At 45.6% G+C, this 21,173-nt stretch overlaps 1 protein-coding gene across 1 annotated transcript; it reads left to right on the forward strand.

Moving 5' to 3' along the window:
* Positions 1 to 323: 323 nt before the first annotated feature.
* LOC117355251 (gastrula zinc finger protein XlCGF57.1-like) lies at positions 324 to 19,213 on the forward strand (the record flags this gene model as incomplete). The annotated part of the gene is made up of 4 exons (XM_033933545.1): positions 324 to 457; positions 1,024 to 1,150; positions 1,552 to 1,671; positions 17,601 to 19,213. Coding segments are annotated over exons 1-4 (1,884 nt in total), but the record flags the coding sequence as incomplete, so codon positions are not given.
* Positions 19,214 to 21,173: the final 1,960 nt, after the last annotated feature.

Here is a 21,173-nt window from a genome sequence, read left to right on the forward strand (position 1 = left end):
GAGCTGAGATCCACAGGAGGCTGTGCGGGGAGGGAGGAGCCAAGGCAGGAGAATGGCTGCAGGGGTCCGTTTCCTACCTGAAGAAGGCAAAGCCCTGCAATGATTCTCCTCGTCCGCTTCAACTCCTGTCCCCGCCCCAGGATCAGTCTGACCAATCAGTGCCGGGAGCTGAAAATCCTCCTCCTCTTCTCCCCTCCCCTCTCTCAGAGCTAATGGGTGGAACCTTCCACTACTCTCCCACCCCAGCAACTGTCTGACCAATCAGCTCTGAAAGGGGAAGAGCCAAGAAGAAACCCCTCGGTTTCTAATACCGCCCCCTTTCGTGATGTCATCATCCTATGCCCAACAGGAAACGAGTCTTTTCTTCTTCCTTCAATTGAGCCGATACTTCCGGTTCCCGATCACTGCAAGAGGCAAAGCCTGATCCTGGGAAATGGCTGCAGGAGCTTCTGCCCAGGTGGGTCTTGTTGAAAGGAGAGAGACCAAGCCAGAAACCCTTCAGTGCCCAGAACCCTCCTCTGGGATTGAAATACTTTCTATCCACCCCAAAGCATCTCCCTCTGCCTCACTCAGCCCCAGCACTGGCAGCTCTTCTCAAACACAACTACCCTGGGACTGTGGGTTATGTGAAGGTCAATTCTGTACATCTGCCCTTGAGAGATACTCTGGGATTGTGTGTTAGGTGGCTGTGAACTATTTAAACCCAGAAACATCAGCCTCACTCAGCCCCAGCACTGGCAGCTCTTCTCAAACACAACTACCCTGGGACTGTGGGTTATGTGAAGGTCAATTCTGTACATCTGCCCTTGAGAGATACTCTGGGATTGTGTGTTAGGTGGCTGTGAACTATTTAAACCCAGAAACATCAGCCTCACTCAGCCCCAGCACTGGCAGCTCTTCTCAAACACAACTACTCTGGGAATGTAAAATTAGATACTTCCAGTACATTTCCCTCCATCCCATCGGAGGCCTCTTTCTGGAAGTGCTGGAAGAAGCTGAGTGTGTTTCTGGTTTCTATTTCAGATGCAGGTGAAGTTTGAGGACGTTGCTGTCTCTTTCTCCCAGGAGGAGTGGGAGTATTTAGATGAAGAGCAGAAGCAGCTCTACAGGGAGGTGATGGAGGAGAACTATCAGACCCTGCTCTCACTGGGTAATGGATACATTTACATGTCTATTAGCAGTAGTGGACCATCATTATAAAGATAATTTTGATTATGTTTGTCTTGTGTAATGAACACAAACGACACCATGAGGGTCTTGCTGTCCCGCAGTGCTAGAGAATGACATGGGGACAAATTTGTCCCTGTCCTCTTAGGATCTTTCTCCATCCCTGCGAGTTCTTTCTCTGTTCCATCCTTGAAAGCTCTGTCCTCATCTGCCCAAGCCTCCAACACTTTAAAATCATAAGTTGGGAGTGCCAGCTAAACCCAGACCGACTCCCCCATCTTAAAAAAAGACATGTCCGGGTTTTCCTGGACGTTTGGTAATGCTAGGTTTATGTTACTTTTTTAAGGTATAAAATTTTAAGATAATGTAATTTTCTTACCCCAGCAACAGGTTCTCTGACCTTCACCCCTAAGATTATATCCCACATCAAACATGGGGAAGAGCCGTACATCAGGGGTGAGCCTGAATCGGAGGAAAGAGAAAGTGGGAAAAGCAGCTGCTCAGGTGAGTGCAATAATAATAATAATAACAGCTTATATACCGTAATACCGTGAAGTTCTATGCGGTTTACAAAAGATTAAGCAAAGGTACAAATTGACTGACTTCAAGAGGGGAAGAGGAAAGAGAAGTAATTAGACAGGAAATTCATTGTTGAGGAGAAAAGTGATCAAAAGGATAATAAGAGGGACTGGGATTAGCACCTTCTGTAGGGGAACTGCTGGGGATGCTACCCCTTTATAGATGAGGATAAATCACTTGGACTGTAAGTGAAGGCTTAACTAGAGAATGACATGGGGACAATTTTATCCCTGTCCCCGCAGGAACTCAATCTCCCCATCGCATCCCTGCGAGTTTTCTCACTGTCCCTGCCCCATTCCTGTAAGCTCTGCCTCAACCTCACATGCCACGAACACTTATGAATTTAAAGTGTTTGAGGCTTATACAGATGAGGACGGAGTTTGCAGGAATGGGGCAGGGACAGGAAAAGAACTCACGGGGACAGGTCAGGAAAATGAGTTTCCGTGGAGATGGGGAAAGATTTGTCCCCGTGTCTTTCTCTAGGCTTAACCTCTGGGCCACACAGTCTTAGCTCTGAAGAGGTGGAGGAAAGGAAAGATCCAGGTTGCTTTCTGTTTATCTGTAACTTCCCTCCAGCCCCAGCTCTCCATGGGTCCAAATTCTCTCCCCCAGTCCAGATCCAACACCGTCCTTCACTTGAGCACCAGCTTTAGTGCCAACCAGCACTCACCCTCGACAGATACATGATAGCAGCAGCAGCAACACCCCACCCCTTGGGTCAGCATCTCCTCCCCATCTTCCCTTGTGCCTACATTATCTGAAGGAGCCAGCTGCACCACAATGAAAAATCTTCAGAGGTCTGTTCCGAGGCCTTTCTTCTGCTGACGAGCCCCTCCTTGATATACACTTCTCCCTCCATATTCACTGTGATAGGGGATTAACAGATCCGTGAATACAGAAAAACCGCAAATAACTTTTTCATATGTTATTTGCTGTTTTTTTTATTAAAAACCATTGTGAATTTGGTGAAACCGTGAATAACATGGTGGGAGACCTATCCTGTTCCTGAAGGAGCGGCAAAACATGGTGAATTAAGTGCTGGGAATCAGCAATTTTCTCTGTAAACGCTTGGAATCAGCAATTTCTCTATGCAAGTTGATGTAATTGGGGAGGGGGTGGTGGTGGTGGGGGAGTCAGCAAGCTAAAAACCGCGAATACGAAGGGAGAAGTGTAATTTACACCCCATGGGGGTGGGTTGGCCGCTGCCGCTTTCACAGTACCAGTAGGAGCAGGGTGCTAGCTGGCTCTAGAGCTGGAGCTGAAGTGGAGGGCGGCTTCTTCAGGTGAAACTCTGCCATGAGGAAAAATCTTCAGAAACCTGTTCACAAAGCCGCCTTCTGCTGACGAGCCCCTTCTTGATGTAACTTTATTTCGCGAAACTGGAAGTTACATCAAGGAGAGGCTCGTCAGAAGGAAGGCCTGGAGCAGTGGTCTCAAACTCAAACCCTTTGTAGCGTCACATTTTTGGATTTGTAGGTACTTGGAGGGCCTCAGAAAAAAATAGTTAATGTCTTATTAAAGAAAGGACAACTTTGAATGAGGTAAAGCTCTTTATAGTTTATAAATCTTTCCTTTTGGCTAAGTTTTAATAATAATATTGTAATTTATAGCTAAAGAGACAAATGATCAAGAAACTGTTTTATTTTACTTTTGTGATTAACATAAACATACCGAGGGCCTCAAAATAATACCTGGCGTACCGCATGTGGCCCATGGGCCACGATTTGATACCACTGCCTTAGAACATATATCTTTGAAGATTTTCATTGTAGTGCAGCTGTTTTGTTCATGTAATGTAGACAAGATGTGAGCTGGGGAGGAGATGCTAACCCGTGGGGGGGTTAGCATTACTGTTCCTGAGTCTGACCTTGGTGCAATTTTTTTGTTGCTATGGGAGTAAGGATTTTTACTGCTTCCGCACGGTGGTAAAAGGCCTTGCTTTCGTTCCTGCGGTAAACCGGTAACAATTTTTCCTGTTCCCGTAGACTTACTGCGGTTTGCCACAGGAACCTGTCCCTGTGAAATTCTCTGGCAGAGTTTAGGCTTGTATACAAGGAGTTGCAGTAGTCTAGCTACGATAAAATGATTTTACCATCATAACAACATGACATTCAAACAAAGGTCTGAGCAATCTGTCGCTTCATGCTGTGGAGTGTCTTCTTCCAGAGGCTGGAGATTTATGGTGCATAGGAAACGTTGAATCTAGTATTACACCTAGTATTTAGATGATTTGTGTACTTTGAGGATGGTTCCGGATGGTAGAGATAGCAAGTTAGGGATATCATGTAGGACAGTGTGAAACCAGAATAGCTTGGTGTGAAAGAGTAAGGCAGTGTATCTCAAACTGTGTGCCTCCTGAGATTCCTAGTGTGACATGACACGCTGAGGAGGAAGAGAGGTGCCTGCCAGCTGACTTCCCTACGCGGTACAGTGCCAGTGCTGCCCGATTCGCCGAAGGCCTGCATGATTCCCCTTTCTCTCTAGTGTCCTTCGGCGTCCCCCCTGGCCTCCTGGTCTCACCTTTAAAGCTAATTACAGCAGCCTGCAGAGGATCGCCGATAGGTAAAATGATTTTATTTTCAATATAGTGATTGAAATGTGTCAGTTTTGAGAATTTATAACAGCTGTGTATATGAAAAATGAATGGAAAAAATTGCATTATGAAGAGGAAGTGACGTCACCGATCCAAATGGTAGCTTGATCGGTGAGCTCTGTTCGACCCTGAGCAAAACCCTTCTTTTAGTTGAGTTATTAAGCTGGATCACATCCTACCTGCCTGCTACGGGTGTTGGACTGGTGAGCGAACGGCATGGCAACCCGCAGGAAGCTCCCATGTGACAAATTGGGCCAGCGCACGATGGAACAGGCGCCGAGCCGGGGCGCACGTGGCGCTGATGTTATGTAGTCGAGCGGGAGTGGAGCTGCGAGTTTGGAGAGAAGCATTGCAGCCTTGGCTGTTATGCTGGTGGAGCCGGTCCCGGAGCGCTCTCCTCCTGACCCATTGACCAAAGCCGATATGCAACAATGGATATCGGAGGTGAAATCGGAGATAACAGCTTTGGCGGTCCAGGTACGGGAGGCAGTGCGGGACACGTCTGGACAGCTTTGAGGAGAGTATGACCGGGGTGCAACGCACATTGGAGAGCGTCTCGGCTGACTATCAACTTCTGCTTGATAAGCTGGAGGATCTGGAGAATCGCACCCGGCGTAACAACTTGCGGGTGCGGGGCCTCCCTGATCTGCCAGAATATAAGGATGTACGGTCCACTGTACTCAAATTGCTCTGCTGGTTGCTCCAGAATGAGACCCTGGTGACGGGGATCGAAAGGGCACATAGGGCCTTGGGTCCCCGGGTTGCTGATCAGCCTAAGGACATTGTGTTGTGCCTACAGAGCTTTGTGCTAAAGGAGCAGGTCTTACGGAGAGCCCGGGAGATGGGTGACCTGGGAGGGTCATCGTTTGGAATTCTATCACAACCTTGCTGCTAGCACATTGCTGAAGCGCCGTGATTTTCGGGAGGTAACCAGGGCCCTGCAACGCAGTAACTTGCGCTATCGTTGAACCTACCCCTTTGGAGTGGAGATCACTATTAATGGTGTGCATACCAAAGTTTCTTCAGAGCGTGAGGCTCGTGCTCTACTGCAAAAGGAGGGGATTGAAGTCCCGGATGAACCTGCCCCAATACAGGGGGGAAGCTCCGAGTGTGGGCTGGAGTCCTGCTTCTTATCGATGGCAGCGAGTGGAGCGTGCTTCCCGAGGTTGAGGTGGTAGTGGGGCCCCCCCCCCATTCAGCTGCAGCGTCCTCTTTGAATGGCCCTTCCTGACGGACAGCATGCTTTACCCGCATATTTTGGGACTTGATTCCTATGCTCTGTTTGGGACTTTGGTGACAGCTGGGGTCTTTTGATTGGGGATATGGGGGAGAGTTTCCCCTGGTTGGTGTATGAGAGTGGGGTAGAGGGTGTATTGGGACATGGCTGTGGGCTGGAGGATGGTTTGATGTTGGTGGGCATATGGTTGGGGGGGAGTTTGATCTTGGTGTTGGGTGTGTGCTTATGGGGTTGGTTGTTGTATGGTTGTGCTTGTTTGAGTAATGGGCAATGGGGACTGTTTACTTCCTTACATGTTTGTGAGATGCCTGGAGGATCTCACGTGGGAGTGGGAGTGGGGGTGGGGGATGGGCAGGTCGGATTCTTGTTGGGGAGGGCTATTGTTGCTGTTTTTTCTTGCCTCTATGGTGGGGCTTAAGTTGGTCTCTTATAACATCAGGGGTCTCAACTCTCCTTATAAGCGGAGGGCCTTCTTCCGGGAGTTGCTTCGCTAGCGGGCTGCAGTTTGCTTTGTCCAGGAAACCCACTTGTTACAATCCCATGAACACCTTGTTCGTGATTCTCGGTTTCCCCAGTCCTTTTCTGCCTCTCAGGTGGGTACTTCTAAGAAGGGTGGGGATACTGATTGGCAAAGTGGTGCGAAGTGAAGTTTGTCGAGTAGCCCGGGATCCACAGGGTAGGTATGTTGGAGGCTCTGATAGAGGTGAGCTTGTATACTCTGGTGAACATTTATGCCCCTAATGAGGGTCAGGGTACCTTCTTTCGGGAGTTAGTGCCCCGGATTCTACAGTTCAAGGGGGGTTCTTTGATACTTGGTGAGGATTTTAACCTTGCTTTGACACCTCATCTGGATAATTCGGGGAGAGCTGGGTGCTATGGGTGGCGGGATCGTAAGTTGCTGCGTGAGGCTCTTGCCTCCTTAAATGTTACAGATGGTTGGCGTTGGCTGCATCCGTTGGTACGGGATTATACCTATTTCTCTAGAACGCATGCCTCCTACTCCAAGATTGATTATATCTTTGTGGAGCATGGTCTGCTCCGACGGGTGGAGCTGGCGGGGATTGAACAAGTTACTTGGTCGGATCATGCTCCTAGATGGGTACAGTTTGGGGGTGAGGGACAGAAATTGTGGTGCTTTAATGATAGTTTGTTGGATGATCCCGGGGTAGTGGCCCAGATTGAGGGGTGGTTACGTGAGTATCTGGATTTGAATTTGACATGTGGTGCCTCTTTGGAAGCTGTCTGGGAGGGTTTGAAGGCTGCCTTGCGGGGTCGGTTGATTGCACTGGCCTCCTTCAGACATTGTCGGCGTCGGGAGGAGATTAATGTGATGTTGCATCGGATAGGACGATTGGAGGGGATGCATAAGCATCAGACTTAGGATGCGGAGTTGGGTAAGCGGTTGCAGCATGCCAGGATTGATCTTCAGGCTCTGGAGTTGGAACGCTTGCGTTTTAATTTACAACTTTTGCAACAGCGGTACTTTGAGTTCTCTAATAAGGCTAGTCGATTGGTAGCCCATCGTTTGAAGGTTCCTCAAATGAGTAACCATATTTTTTCTGTTCGGGCGGCCTCTGGAGAGATTTTGCGGAGGGAAGATGATATTCGTGTGCGTTTTGTGGAGTTTTATTGTCAACTCTGCACTCCGGAGGCGGAAGGGTCTCCGCAGGAGTGAGATAGCTATTTGGCTTCAGCCTCGCTACCTCGGATTGCAGAGGGGGATGTTGGGAGATTGGATCGCCCACTTACTTTGATAGAGGCTCGTGGGGCTCTGCGGTCTATGAAGGTGGGCAAGTCTTCCGGGCTGGACGGTTTAACCGTACGGTACTATAAACGCTTTCAGGACTTTTTGTTACCTCCCCTGCTACAGTTTCTTAATTCCCTGGGCGGAGATTGCAAGCTTCCCTTTTTTATACGATTGGCAGGGGTTACGGTTTTAGCGAAGGACAGGAAAGATCCTGTGCATTGTGCCTCCTACTGTCCGATTTTTTTGCTGGGGGTGGCTACTAAGATTTTCACGCGGATTTTAGCAGATCGTTTGATGAGTTGGATTCCCTGGTTGATCCATCCTGACCAGTCGGGATTTGTGGTAGGTCGGCCGGTGAGTGATAATGTTCGGCAGGTTTATGATCTGCTCGAACAGGCTAGGAGACGGGCACGGGAGACGGTATTCTTGTCTATTGATGCTGAGAAGGCCTTTGATAGGGTCTCCTGGCTTTTCTGTTCCAAGTTTTAGAGTCTGTTGGCTTGGGTCCGCGTATGCGGGAATGGATTCGTATTCTGTACTCCGATCCTGTTGGTTGCATTAAGGTGAATGGGGGCTATTCCGATACTTTTTCATTGGCGAGGGGTACGCGCCAGGAGTGCCCTCTCTCTCCTCTTCTTTTAGCTTTGACGGTGGAACCTTTAGCACAGAGGGTGCGGGCCAATGGAGGCATCAGGGGGGTTTCTGTACCGGGGGGTGAATATAAACTGACCCTTTTTGCGGATGACATTCTCTTTACGGTTAAAGATCCTGAGGTCTCCCTACCAGCTATTTTGCGGGAGTTGGATGCCTTCAGGGTGGTGTCGGGGTTTCGCGTTAATGTTAGCAAATCTGAGTTGCTTAATGTTAATTTGTCTCCTGTTAGGGTGGACTTTCTCCAGAGCCGCTTCTCCTTTCGGTGGGTTAAGCATTCCTTGCGATATCTGAGGGTTTATTTTGGCCCGCTGGGCACTGATATTTATGACCTTAATTACCCCATGCTGTTTCGTCGCATTCGGATGGATTTGGATGCCTGGTGGAGGCTATGTTTCTCTTGGTTGGGTAGGGTGGAGATAGTGAAAATGATGGTGCTGCCTCGCCTTCTGTTTTTGTTTCAGGTACTGCCACTGTGGGTGAGTAAACGGACATTGGAAGGGGTACAACGGCTCATTTTTCATTTTGTTTGGGCGAGGCGTAGGCCATGGGTGAGTAGGACGGTTCTCTCTCTGGGTCGGAGTGAGGGGGGTCTGGCGGTCCCTAATGTGTTTAAATATTATCAGGCTGCTCAATTGCGTGCTCTTTTGGAATGGCAGACGCAGGACCCGAAACCGTGGGTAGTGCTTGAGCAGGGTTTGTCGGCTGGGGTTCCGTTGTTACATCGTCCCTTGTTGCCTGGGGGGTTTGGATGGAGGGCGGTTTGACATCCGTGGACGTTTCTTTGAGGGTTTGGAACATGGTTCGGAGGGGGTTGTTGTTGGGTAGGCGCCACTCTTGGTATACCCCGCTGCGCCATAATCCTGCGTTCGCTCCTGGTCGGCAAGGCGGGGAGTTTGCACATTGGGAGACCCGGGGACTGGTATGTGTGGGACAGTTGTGGGATTTGGTTCGGTCTCGCATTAGGTCCTTTGAGGAGCTTCAGACTAGCTACGATCTCCCTTCTAGAGACTTATTTCCGTATTTGCAAGTTATTCATTACTTTCAGACCTCGAGACTTGTGAGAGATTTGAGGGGTGGTAAGACGCCCTTTGAGTTGATGTTAGGCCCAGTGCTTCAGAAGGGTACTTTGTCGGCTCTGTACAGATGTCTTAATGTTCGGGGGGGCTGCTCCCCTATCTTATATGTCAGCTTGGGAGGGGGATTGGGAGTCCGCTATATCTCTGGAAACTTGGGAAGCTATTTGGAGGGAGGTGTCCCTTGCGGGCTTAGCGGTCTTCTTGGTTGAAAATGGGTATAAGGTCCTTTTTCGGTGGTACTATACTCCTCAGGTGTTGGCTAGGTGGCGAAGGGATGGGAGGGGTCTCTGCTGGAGGGGCTGTGGGGAAGTGGGTACTTATTTCCACATGTGGTGGGCGTGTGGGAGGGTGCGGGACTTTTGGGCTGAGATCTTTACTCAAATTTCTCGGATTTTGAGTACACCGCAGTGTTCTCCCCAGAAATGTTTTCCAGCTGGGTGGCATGAAAAAGTAGCTGGATGGGGCAGGGCGGGGAAATTTGGTAGTGGAGAAAATTAAATGTATACTATTTTTATTAGTTAATTATTATTATTTTCCAATGCTCGATATGACTTCCTTTTTTAAGGTTTGACACTTGTGCCAGAATATTTTTAATAAATTTAAGAAGTATCCAATTCTAGAAGTTAATAATTAGATATTCACCCTCTTTCAAATAGTATAGAGGTTTAAAAAAGGGAAATGCGTTAATGAAGTCATTAGGTTCAATCTAACCATTTATTTCTGCATGAATTTAAACAACTAAAAAAAAAAAAAGATAAATATAGCTCATCCAGTCATACAAGAAATGGCTGTACAACACCTCTAATGTTTTGATCACTAGGTTCCTTCCTGAGGTCTCACTGAGGATATGAAATAGATGCTATCCCCACTTCCAGACCTTTTCCACATAATTTATGGAGATTTGTTACTGAGCCTTGAAGGGCACCTATGTGATTGATCTTTATCTGCTTCTTTTTTATTTTGCTATAGTGCAAAGTAAGAGCTAGGGCAAAACAGTATAGGTAAAGATGCAGGTAATAATTAGCAATGTATTAAAAATATTTTATTTTTATTTGCTTATAATGTCATTTGAAATCTGCTTGATGATAATACAACTTTAATTTAATTCTTTATAATGTGTGTGTCTGTGTGTTGGGGGAGACAACACCTACGTCAACAGTAAAGTTAGAATAGGGTCATTAAATCCAGTGGCATATCTAGTATATATGACAGCCAGTGCTAATCATTTTTTAACAACCCCCTCCTCTATATAAAAAAAGATATTTTTAGTAATAATCCATGAGTCACACAACAAGGGTGCACCTAGGAAAAGGCAGCATCTTAAACACTGCAGTGAGCACTAGAACACCAACACATGCATTGTAAAACTAAACAAGCCAGATCCTACACAGTCAATTGATCCTGTAGTCGATGCTAACAGAAAGCCATGTCCTTTTCATACACACAGAACACAGATACACCCTCGCCCAATATGGAATAATCACAAACTAAAAATAGAAATATGTAGACAAAAGTTAAACTGAACCAAGAAACCAGACTCTGCATACAATGCAACACCACAGAAACAGTGACACGTCCCCTAATACTGTGCAAAATATAAAGACAGTAGATGTAAATTTGAAAAAAACTTCTACATAACAGTCACCACTTTACAAATTAACAAATAGAAATAAAATAATGAGAAATATGAAAATACCATTTTATTGGACTAATCCATTTTTCAATTAGCTTTCAGAGGCCAAATCTTTCTTCAAGACAGTACAGTATACAGCTGTTATGGTATCCTGTCCTGACCTGAGGAAAGGGGTTTATTCCCCCCCAAAATTGCCTTATTTCCATTTCCTATTGATAAATTTTAATCAATACAGTTACAATACTACTTGATTCTACGTAAAGCAACAAAAATATTTTTTTTTCTACCTTTTGTCGTTTCTGCTTTAGTCATCTTCTCTTCACTCTCTTCTTTCTATTCAGCATTTGTCCTCGCTCCCTTCCATGCAACATCTGTCCTCTCTCTTTGCCCCTTCCACCCAGCCTCTACTCTCTCTCTACCCCTTCCATCTACTGTCCACCCTATCTCTGCCCCTTGCATCCACTGTCCACCCTTTCTGCCTTTTCCATCCAGTGTCTGCCCTCTCTCTGTTCCATATGGTATCTTCCCTCTTTCTATGTCCCTTCAATAAACTCTATATCCTGTGCCCTTTCTCTCCTTTGTACATAATTTATTTCAACTTCAACCCCTCTCCATTTTTTGTCTCCACCCCTCCCCTATGCTCTGGCATCTCTCTCTTCTCCTTTCCTTCCTTCCTTCCCACTCCACCCCATGGTCTGACATCTCTTTCTCCTTCCCTTCTCTCCCCCCTCTCCAGTATCTGCCTCCTGTCTTTCCCCTTTGGTCCAGGCCTCTCTCTTTCTCTCCGTCTTTCTTCTGTGAGGAGATCATGTTGATCTTGAACACTGAATAATTCTTCCACACAGAATGCCACAAGTCTCTATTTCTTGTGCTGTGTTTACATCTGCCAGCAGCAGAAACTTGTGAGACAGATCCCTTGGCAATACTACACTTTGGAGCCCTTTGACCACCATGGCTGCAGGCTTTAAAGCTCTGTTTACTGGAGGAGACTGTCCAGCATCCATAGTTGCATCACTCTTAAGGATCTGATCAGAGATTACATTAGACAAGGTGGTATTTTTAGGCATGGAAAAATAGGACATGTTCTCCTCAATCTGCTCAGATGCCTTCAAATGCCCTTTATGTTTAAATATGTTTATTGATTTTACAAGAAATTGGCATCACACAAGACAAACCATTATCCTCCCCCCACCCTCCCCCTCCCTATCCCCAACACCCACCCTCCCAACATCCCACAGTAACAATGATCAACCTCCATCTATTGAAGTATTACAAATTCAATAAGTGACTTCGTGCTTTATGAGTCAATGTTAACCAAAATGGTTCCCAAACAGAACTAAATAACCGGCCTCTGGGTGAGTTTCAAATGCCCTTTAATGTTCATAAGAACATAAGAAGATGCCTCTGCTGAGGCAGACCAGAGGTCCATCTCGCCCAGCGGTCCGCTCCCATCAGGCCTATTGCCTGAGCAGTGGTCCCTGACTATCCCTATGATCTACCTCTACTCCTATCTGTACCCCTCAATCCCTTTATCCTCTAGGAATCTATCCAAACCTTCTTTGAAGCCCTGTATCGTGCTCCGGCCTATCATACCCTCCGGAAGCACGTTCCATGTATCCACTACCCTCTGGGTGAAAAAGAACTTCCTGGCGTTTGTTCTAAACCTGTCCCCTTTTAATTTCTCCGAGAGCCCCCTTGTACTTGTGATTCCCCATAATCTGAAAAATCTGTCCCTGTCTACCTGTTCTATGCTTTTCAGGATCTTGAAGGTTTCTATCATGTCTCCTCTAAGTCTCCGCTTTTCCAGGGAGAACAGCCCCAGCTTTTTTAGTCTGTCAGTATATGAGAGATTTTCCATACCCTTTATCAATTTATTTGCTCTTCTCTGGACTCCCTCAAGTACTGCCATGTCCTTCTTGAGGTACAGTGACCAATACTGGACACAGTATTCCAGATGCGGCCGCACCATTGCACGATACAGTGGCAGGACGACTTCGTTCGTCCTGGTCGTGATACCCTTCTTAATGATACCCAACATTTTGTTTGCTTTCCTTGAGGCTGTGGCGCACTGTGCCGACGCCTTCAATGTTGTGTCTACCATCACTCCCAGGTCTCTTTCAAGGTTACTTACCCCTAGCGGTGATCCCCTCATTTTGTAATTGAACATCTTTTTCCCTACATGCATGACCTTGCATTTCCCTATGTTAAAGCTCATTTGCCATTTTTTGGCCCACTCCTCCAGTGTCGTTAGGTCCCTTTGGAGATCTTCGTCTGATCTCGGGCTAAATCTTGCCTCCTGAGCTGATCTTCAAAGGAGAGCGGAGTGAGAGCTATATTGGCAGTGAGATCCATTTTGGGCCGCATGTTGTGCAGGGCTGGACTAAGGCAAGTTGTAAGCTTCCTTCCATCGCTGATCTATCTTCCATATGTCAGCAACGGAGGGAAGCTTACTACTCGCTGCTCTTGCTTGCTTCGGGCCTTCCTCGTTGCCAGGTCCTGCCTTCACGGAAACAGAAAGTAGGCAGGACCCGGCAGCGAGGAAAGCCCGAAGCAAGCAAGAGCAAGTTGTAAGCTGACCTGTCTCCTATAGCGAACCCATGCTCCGGGGCATTTGCATGCAGACTTCCCTTCTCTTCCCCCCTCAGGACTTGACTTCCAGTTTCGGAGAGAAGCGGCATGCACATGTTAGAGCCCTGGAGCATGGGTTCAAGTCGCTTGCTAAAAACTAAAAAAAAAAAAAAGTCAGGCTTCTGCGATTCAGGCTGTGCCGAGTCAGCCCGGTAAATCTCCAAGCCGGTGAGATTTTTTTTTTAAATGATGAGCAGAAGACGGCAGCAGCAGCAGGATTGCGATCGAGATTACAGCCGGGCGCTCATCTAAATTAGCTGGATGGAGTGTCCGGCTGAAAGGCCCTGGGGAGAACACTGCACTGGTTCCAATGGACTGGCGCCATGCGCTCTTATTCTGGCATCAACTTGACTTTGACTGGGGAGACTCTTTGTTTTGCAAGTTGGCTTTCACTGCAGCCCGTCTGGGTCTAGCCTCTGCCTGGAATCAGGTACAGCCCCTCTCTTGGCATCTAGTGGAGCGGCGCTTACTGAAATGGCAGCTTCTTTACCAGCTTACGGCTTTGCAACATGGTAAACAGCATGGTTATGTCTCTATTTGGTGCTGCTTCAGGGCGTGTTCTATATTGAGGTTGGTGTGGGGTGTTCTATTTGGGATTCTGGTGTTTGTGACACTGGTTGGAGATTGATTGCTCTTTTGTCTCCCTTTCTTTTTTCTTATTTCTGTGTTGGGTGATTTTTCTCTTTTTTAGTAAGTGGTTTGGGTCAAGTGGTCTGTCACCGGAGGGGGAGGGGTGGGGGTGGGGTTGGGGTTCTGTTTTCAGTGGGGATTTGTTACTATTCGCTTGTATAGGTCTGGGGTCTTGCTCCTGTTATTCTATACTGGTTGTACTTTTGGTACTCTTTTTTGGTTTGGTGTGTATTTGCTGATGTCTTTTTGTCTTTCTTTCATAAATAAAAAGCTTTTATTTAAAAAAAAGAAAAAATTGCATTACAATTAGTAAAGGGGATGGGATCTGGGGCAGAGCTTGGGTGTGCCTAGGGAGGTCTGTGGTTGGGGTACTCAGTTGATATTTGTTAGACTTAGGGGGTACTTGGCTTGAAGTAATTGAGAAACACGGTGGTTGGCAATCAGCTGGCACCAGGGCCTCTCCTCTCTGGCCCTCTTCCCTGCTGGCACCTCCTACTGGCGTCTCAGGGCCTAACTGGAGGGCCTCTGAACATGCGCAGATGTTGGCGGGATGTCACACACATGTGTGATGTCATCATGGTGACATTTGTGCACTTCTGGGTGCCTCAAGCCGTGGCCACTACCTTTAGTGTGCCCTAGTTCAAGAAAGTTTGAGAGAGCCTGCAGTAAGGGATTCTCTTTCACTAATGCTACCATTCCGCCTCCATACAGCAGGGGCCGCTATCCCAGAACTGAGCAGACTACATGTCTCAGAATGCACTGAGCTCTACAGCTCAGTGCGATGCCACCTTAACAAGGCATCCCTACTGAGTCAGGGGGTGAGACTCGGGCAGAGAGGTATTTATGTGCCACAAAGAATCATTCAGAGGTTCCTATGAAAGAGGATGTTCTGAGGAAGAGGCTTCCACAAGAAACTTCCCTAGTTAGGGGTTGATAGGAGACCTGGGAAATTGTGGAATTGGGAGAGAGACTGTTAAAAAGAGGAGGCTCCTGGGAGCTTGACTAAGAAAAGCCCAAACCTTTGTTGAATAATATGTGATCTCCGAATCCTCTTCTTTTCCCTTGTGGATTATTGATCAGTTTTAATCAAGCCTTCATCTTGGACATCAACTCTCCACAAGTTATTTGGTTTTGGTTGTGTTCCCTTTTAAACATTGCTGTCTTCTATAAGTAGGTCTAGACCATTGTTCTTCAACCGCCGGTCCGCGGACTGGTATCGGTCCGCAGAAAATTTCTGCTGGTCTGCGTAGGGCTGGCGAGATTGAGTCGGCAATTAAATTTCCTGCCGATTGCGGTTCCTGCTGTTCCTCCCAGCCTCGGGCGATCAAGACAGGCTGCCGACATTGGAGCCTTCCCTCTGTGAGTCTCGCCTGTTCGGAAACAGGAAGTTGAAACAAAATAGGCGGGACTCAGAGAGTGAAGGTCCCGACGTCGGTAGCCTGTCTTGATTGCCGCCCCTGCCGAGTTGCTGAAGAGGGCCGCGGGGAAGGTGCAAGTGGAAGGGAGAGAGCTGCAAGTACAAGGGAGATGGTCAGCGTGTGTGGGAGCAAGATCCTGGGAAGCCTTCGACAGTGGCTGTCTCCCCTCCCAGCAGCTCTCCTACTTGCCAGGGCAGTGATTCACCGGCAATTTCCTCTTTCCTCAGAGGCAGCAATGGACCCAAGGATGCCTAAGTAAATCACTGCTGCAGACAAGTACTGAGAGCTGTTGGAAGGGGAGGAAGCCACTGTAGGAGGCTGGGAAGCTGCTGGATAAAGGGAGAGTTGCTACTGGACCTGGAGGGAGGTAGAAGGAGAGATGCTGCTGGGAGGGGAGGAGGAAAAGGGATGGGAAGGAGTTAATGTTGGATAAGGGGAGGAGGGAAGGGAGAAGGAAAAAAGGAAGGAAACAGCTGGCAGGGAGATTACAGGAGGGGAAGGGGGTCAGGGTGGAATGGAGAGATCAGATGAGGGAAAGGGGAGAGAGAGGAATGAGAAAGTTAGAGAGAGATTAATGCTGGAAAGGGGGTCAGCAGAGAAATGAGAAAGGGATAAAGATGCTAGATCTGGTGTAGGAGAGATAAAAATGAAGAAAGCAGTGAAGATGGAATGAATGATGTAAAAAGGAGAGAGGAGGCACAGGCTGGATGGACAGGGGAGAGGTGCATAGAAAGAAGTCAGATACATATGTAAGGGGGAGAGGGCAGACAGTGGATGGAACGGGCAGATGCTGGATTGAAGAGACAGGGCAGACGCTGGAAGGAAAAGAGTGAAAAGAAGATGAAAGCAGAAACCAGAGACAACAAAAGGTAGAAAAAAATAATTTTATTTCTATTTTGTCATTAGAATATATCAGATTTGAATTATATATCCTTCTAGAGACATAATTGGGGACTGCAAAGCCCAGGCACTGCTTCTTTAGCTTCCAGCTGGTGTACGGCTCTCTCTGACCAGGGGGCACTCCCCTAACACTATTCCTGTCTTGTGTGACTTCAGTATACTGTTAGCAAGATATTTCTGTGTAGCATTCTATAATAACTTGGCTTGTTCAGTTTTCTTGATAGTAGAGGGGATATATGTGAAGGGGAGGGTAGACAGGGGTTTTGTTGGTCCGTGCTCTGTATATTTGTATTTATAAAATCACAATTGTTCAGAATATTGTTTCTTTTTATACTTTAATAAAATACATTCAATATAAAATCATAACTGCGGCTTGTGCAGATGGGTCAGTTGGTTTTTGGGGACCGAGCTCACGGAGATGGGGCGGAAATGGGGTTTTTAAATTTCAGTCTTAATAGTTTGCCGGTTCACAAAATAATTCTTTCATTTCTGCCGGTCCACGGGTGTAAAAGGATTGAAGAACACTGGTCTAGACTGATGACATGAAGAAATTAGCACTTGATTTGGAAATGGACCTAATTCAGAACAATTATAAAGTGTGTGTGACTGGAGATAAAGTTGGTCGGATCTTGCATAGCTGATACTCCTAAAAACCTGCTTCTAAAACAGATCAGATATAAAAATAAAAAAAGTAAGATTCTCTTAATTAGCTAACCCATTGTTAAAATATTATAAAGAACTTAGAATTTATACCTAACACGGTAAACAGGTTTGAAGATATAGATACCTAGTTCAGTCAACTACAAAAGCTACTTCAGTTGCGACACACAAACCTCCCAATTAACTGAGCTTTTGAACCTAGATTTAGAAAAGTGATTCAGGAGAAAGAATATCTAGATCTTTGCGGTACAAATCCACATCAAACTGCAAAAACTTAGAGTTCTTTCCAAACATGCGGTTTTTCAAAATAGTTTCCAAAATGTATCATCCTGAGTAATCCTTAAATTGGCCATCCACTGCTTTTTAAAGTCCAGCAGCAAGGTCCCACGCCCAAGCTTAGCTGATGAAGCAGGGAAGGCAGCTGGTAGATTACACACTTTTAGCACCCTTGAGAGAATTGACTCCCTTAACTCTCCACACTGCCAATTCCAAGAAACAGCTCACAAACTGGCTCTGTCTCGAGATAAATGCTTGAGAAAATGCTTTGCAAATAGGAAACTGACCAGTCCTGGTGCAACATAACCTCTCTTTTCTCATTATACACAGATTATACTAATATCTTAGAAACCACTGCTGTTTTCTAACTCATGAGAAATACCTTCTGTTTTTATCCAGCAGATCATCAGATCCAGCACAAATGGAAGAGAGAAAAGAATCAAGGAGAACCAGTTGAAATGGAACAAATCCAAACACAGTCAGAAAATGTCTGTGAGAATATTTCCCAGGGAACTGAGAAGATGAACACAAAGAATTATAAGCAGAAATCAAAGAACCAAAGAGACCCTACAGAAGTCTCAAGGGATGGAGTCAGGAAGTGTGAGAGAAATGACAGGGATCTGAATTACATCCCTGAGGACCAGAGACACCGAGACGAGGGATCCTTCCAAATTAAAAATAGTGATAAAATTACTTCTAAATTCCACCATGGTAAGAGGAAAGGAAAAACCCACAAAAAAGAACTTCATCTACACAAAAGAGATCATGAAAATGTGAAACCATCTACCTCTACCGAGTGTAATAAAAGCTTCACTCAACTTTCACATCTAAAAATGATCCACACAGGAGAAAAACAATATACATGTACTGAGTGTAAGAAAAGGTTTTCTTGGCTTTCACATCTAAAAAGACACGAAATGATCCACACAGGGCACAAACCATTTACATGTACTGAATGTAAGAAAAGCTTCACTTGGCTTTCAAATCTAAAAATTCACGAGAGGATCCACACATGGCACAAACCATATGCATGTACTGAGTGTAAGAAAAGCTTCACTCAGCTTTCAGATCTAAAAATTCACGAGAGGATCCACACAGGACACAAACCATATACATGTACTGAGTGTAAGAAAAGCTTCACTCAGCTTTCAGATCTAAAAATTCACGAGATGATCCACACAGGACACAAACCATATGCATGTACTGAGTGTAAGAAAAGCTTTGCTAAGCCTTCACATCTAAAAATTCACGAGATGATCCACACAGGGCACAAACCATATGCATGTACTGAGTGTAAGAAAAGCTTTGCTAAGCCTTCACATCTAAAAATTCACGAGATGATCCACACAGGGCACAAACCATATACATGTACTGAGTGTAATAAAAGCTTCACTCGGCTTTCAAATCTAAAAATTCACGAGAGGATCCACACAGGGCACAAACCATATACATGTACTGAGTGTAATAAAAGCTTCACTTATCTTTCATATCTAAAAACACACAAAATGATCCACACAGGGCACAAACCATACACATGTACAGAGTGTAATAAATGCTTCACTCAGCTTTCAGCTCTAAAAACTCACGAGAGGATCCACACAGGGCACAAACCATACACATGTACTGAGTGTAATAAATGCTTCACTCAGCTTTCAGCTCTAAAAACTCACGAGAGGATCCACACAGGGCACAAACCATTTACATGTACTGAGTGTAATAAAAGCTTCACTCGGCTTTCAGATCTAAAAATTCATGAGAGGATCCACACAGGGCACAAACCATTTACATGTACTGAGTGTAATAAAAGCTTCACTTATCTTTCATATCTAAAAAAACACAAAATGATCCACACAGGGCACAAACCATACACATGTACAGAGTGTAATAAAAGCTTCGCTCAGCTTTCACATCTGAAAAGTCACAAAATGATTCACACAGGGTACAAACCATACACATGCACTGAGTGTAATAAATGCTTCACTCAGCTTTCAGCTCTAAAAAGTCACGAAAGGATCCACACAGGGCACAAACCATTTACATGTACTGAGTGTAATAAAAGCTTCGCTCAGCTTACAAATCTAAAAAGACACAAAATGATCCACACAGGGCAACCATTTACATGTACTGAGTGTAATAAAAGCTTCACTCAGCTTTCAGCTCTAAAAACTCACCAGAGCATCCACACGGCACAAACCATTAACATGTACTGAGTTTAATAAAAGCTTCACTCGGCTTTCAGATCTAAAAATTCATGAGAGGATCCACACAGGGCACAAACTATTTACATGTATTGAGTGTAATAAAATCCTCACTGAGCTTTCAGCTCTAAAAAGACAGAAAATGATCCACATAAGGTAGAAACCATTTACATGTACTGAGTGTAATAAAAGCTTAACTTGGTTTTCAGATCTAAAAATTCATAAGAGGATCCACACAGGCAACAAAGCCTTTACTGTACTGAGTGTAATAAAAGCTTAACTTGGTTTTCAGATCTAAAAATTCACAAGAGGATCCACACAGGGCACAAACCATTTACATGTACTGAGTGTAATAAAAGCTTAACTTGGTTTTCAGATCTAAAAATTCATGAGAGGATCCACACAGGCAACAAACCCTTTACATGTACTGAGTGTAATAAAAGATTCACTCAACTTTCAACAACGCTGCCACCTTCCTCTACATTTGTAGTGTCTGGCAAATGTATATGTACACGCTGCTACCCTAATCCTTAATTTGCTAGTGGTTAGCAACAAGCTGCCACCTTTCTAAACAAGTTTGGAGCCCTGGGTTTGTTCACCTATAGAGAAAACAAGATTTGAACTAGTGAATAGGCCTTGCCCGATGAAATGTACAGTATTACCATCTTGATAAAGTGTATGCTCTATGATTTGGGGTTTATCCAGGAAACAAATGTACAGGGTTGACCTTAACTTTGTTGGTGTTTCTTCTAAATCAGGGCGACAAAGAATGTGTTAAATTAGTTTGATACGGTAGACACCCGTAAAATGTACTAACACAGGGGACACAGCGTCTGTGAAATTATGTCAGAGAGCGTGTATTTAGTTGGAAGATTTTGCCATTTGAATTTCAGTTTTATCTGTTGGGCTCATCATGTGGTGGTTTGGACTGGCCACCCATTGCACTGCGTGCATGCTTTTCAGCATTTATTTGCCCGTTCCGATAGCTCTTAAGAGGTTTTGCTTTCCTGATAGAGGTTGGAGCATTGGATGAGGACATCCCAAATGATTTTCTCTGATGTAGCCTGGGGGGAAATCCATGCACCAGGAGATGTGAATTTTAGTGCATGAATCTCCCCAGCCTAGACGCAGAATATTAGCAGTTCCTTTTCTAGGGCTGCCTTTGAGTTAAAGTTGGTTTGAATATCATCACTGCATATGCATCCTGCTCAGGGCTGCCTGTGTAAAGGGGATGAAAGGTGAAATTTGATATGCACTGTAGTTAAACAGTAAACAGCATGCAGAAGGCAGTTAGAAGCTCATCTTTGAGTTTCCAGCACCTTCTGGAAGAGTTACAGTGCATGAGCCCTAGCTAGAAGCTCTCTGAATGGTGCATTCAATGGAATCCCAGAGTGACATCATCAGAGGTTTCTTAAGCTACTGCCTTGGGCAGGAGAATCGTCTTTTGGGCTATCTCCACCAATAGATCAGATTCCTACCAGCACGGAGGATTTTAACATTTAGAGATGTACAAATATTTTGCCAGTCGAAAGAGAGTTTGTAAATGTGAAAATGCTTATGGCAAGCTCTACTGCTTTAGAAGACTTAAACCTTATCTCTCTCATCAAGCGATATCCAACGTAATAACAGCCTTGGTACTCTCAATCTTAGACTACTGCAACGTGATCCTGCTGAGCATTCCAAAGTACAGGATCAAGCAGATTCAAATGGTACAAAACGCAGCAGCAAGATTTCTGCTGGGAAAATGGAGGCGGACGAGTGCCACCCCGCTACTCCT

The sequence above is a fragment of the Geotrypetes seraphini genome, chromosome 2 (assembly GCF_902459505.1).
Source record: "Geotrypetes seraphini chromosome 2, aGeoSer1.1, whole genome shotgun sequence".
Lineage (NCBI taxonomy): Eukaryota > Metazoa > Chordata > Amphibia > Gymnophiona > Dermophiidae > Geotrypetes > Geotrypetes seraphini.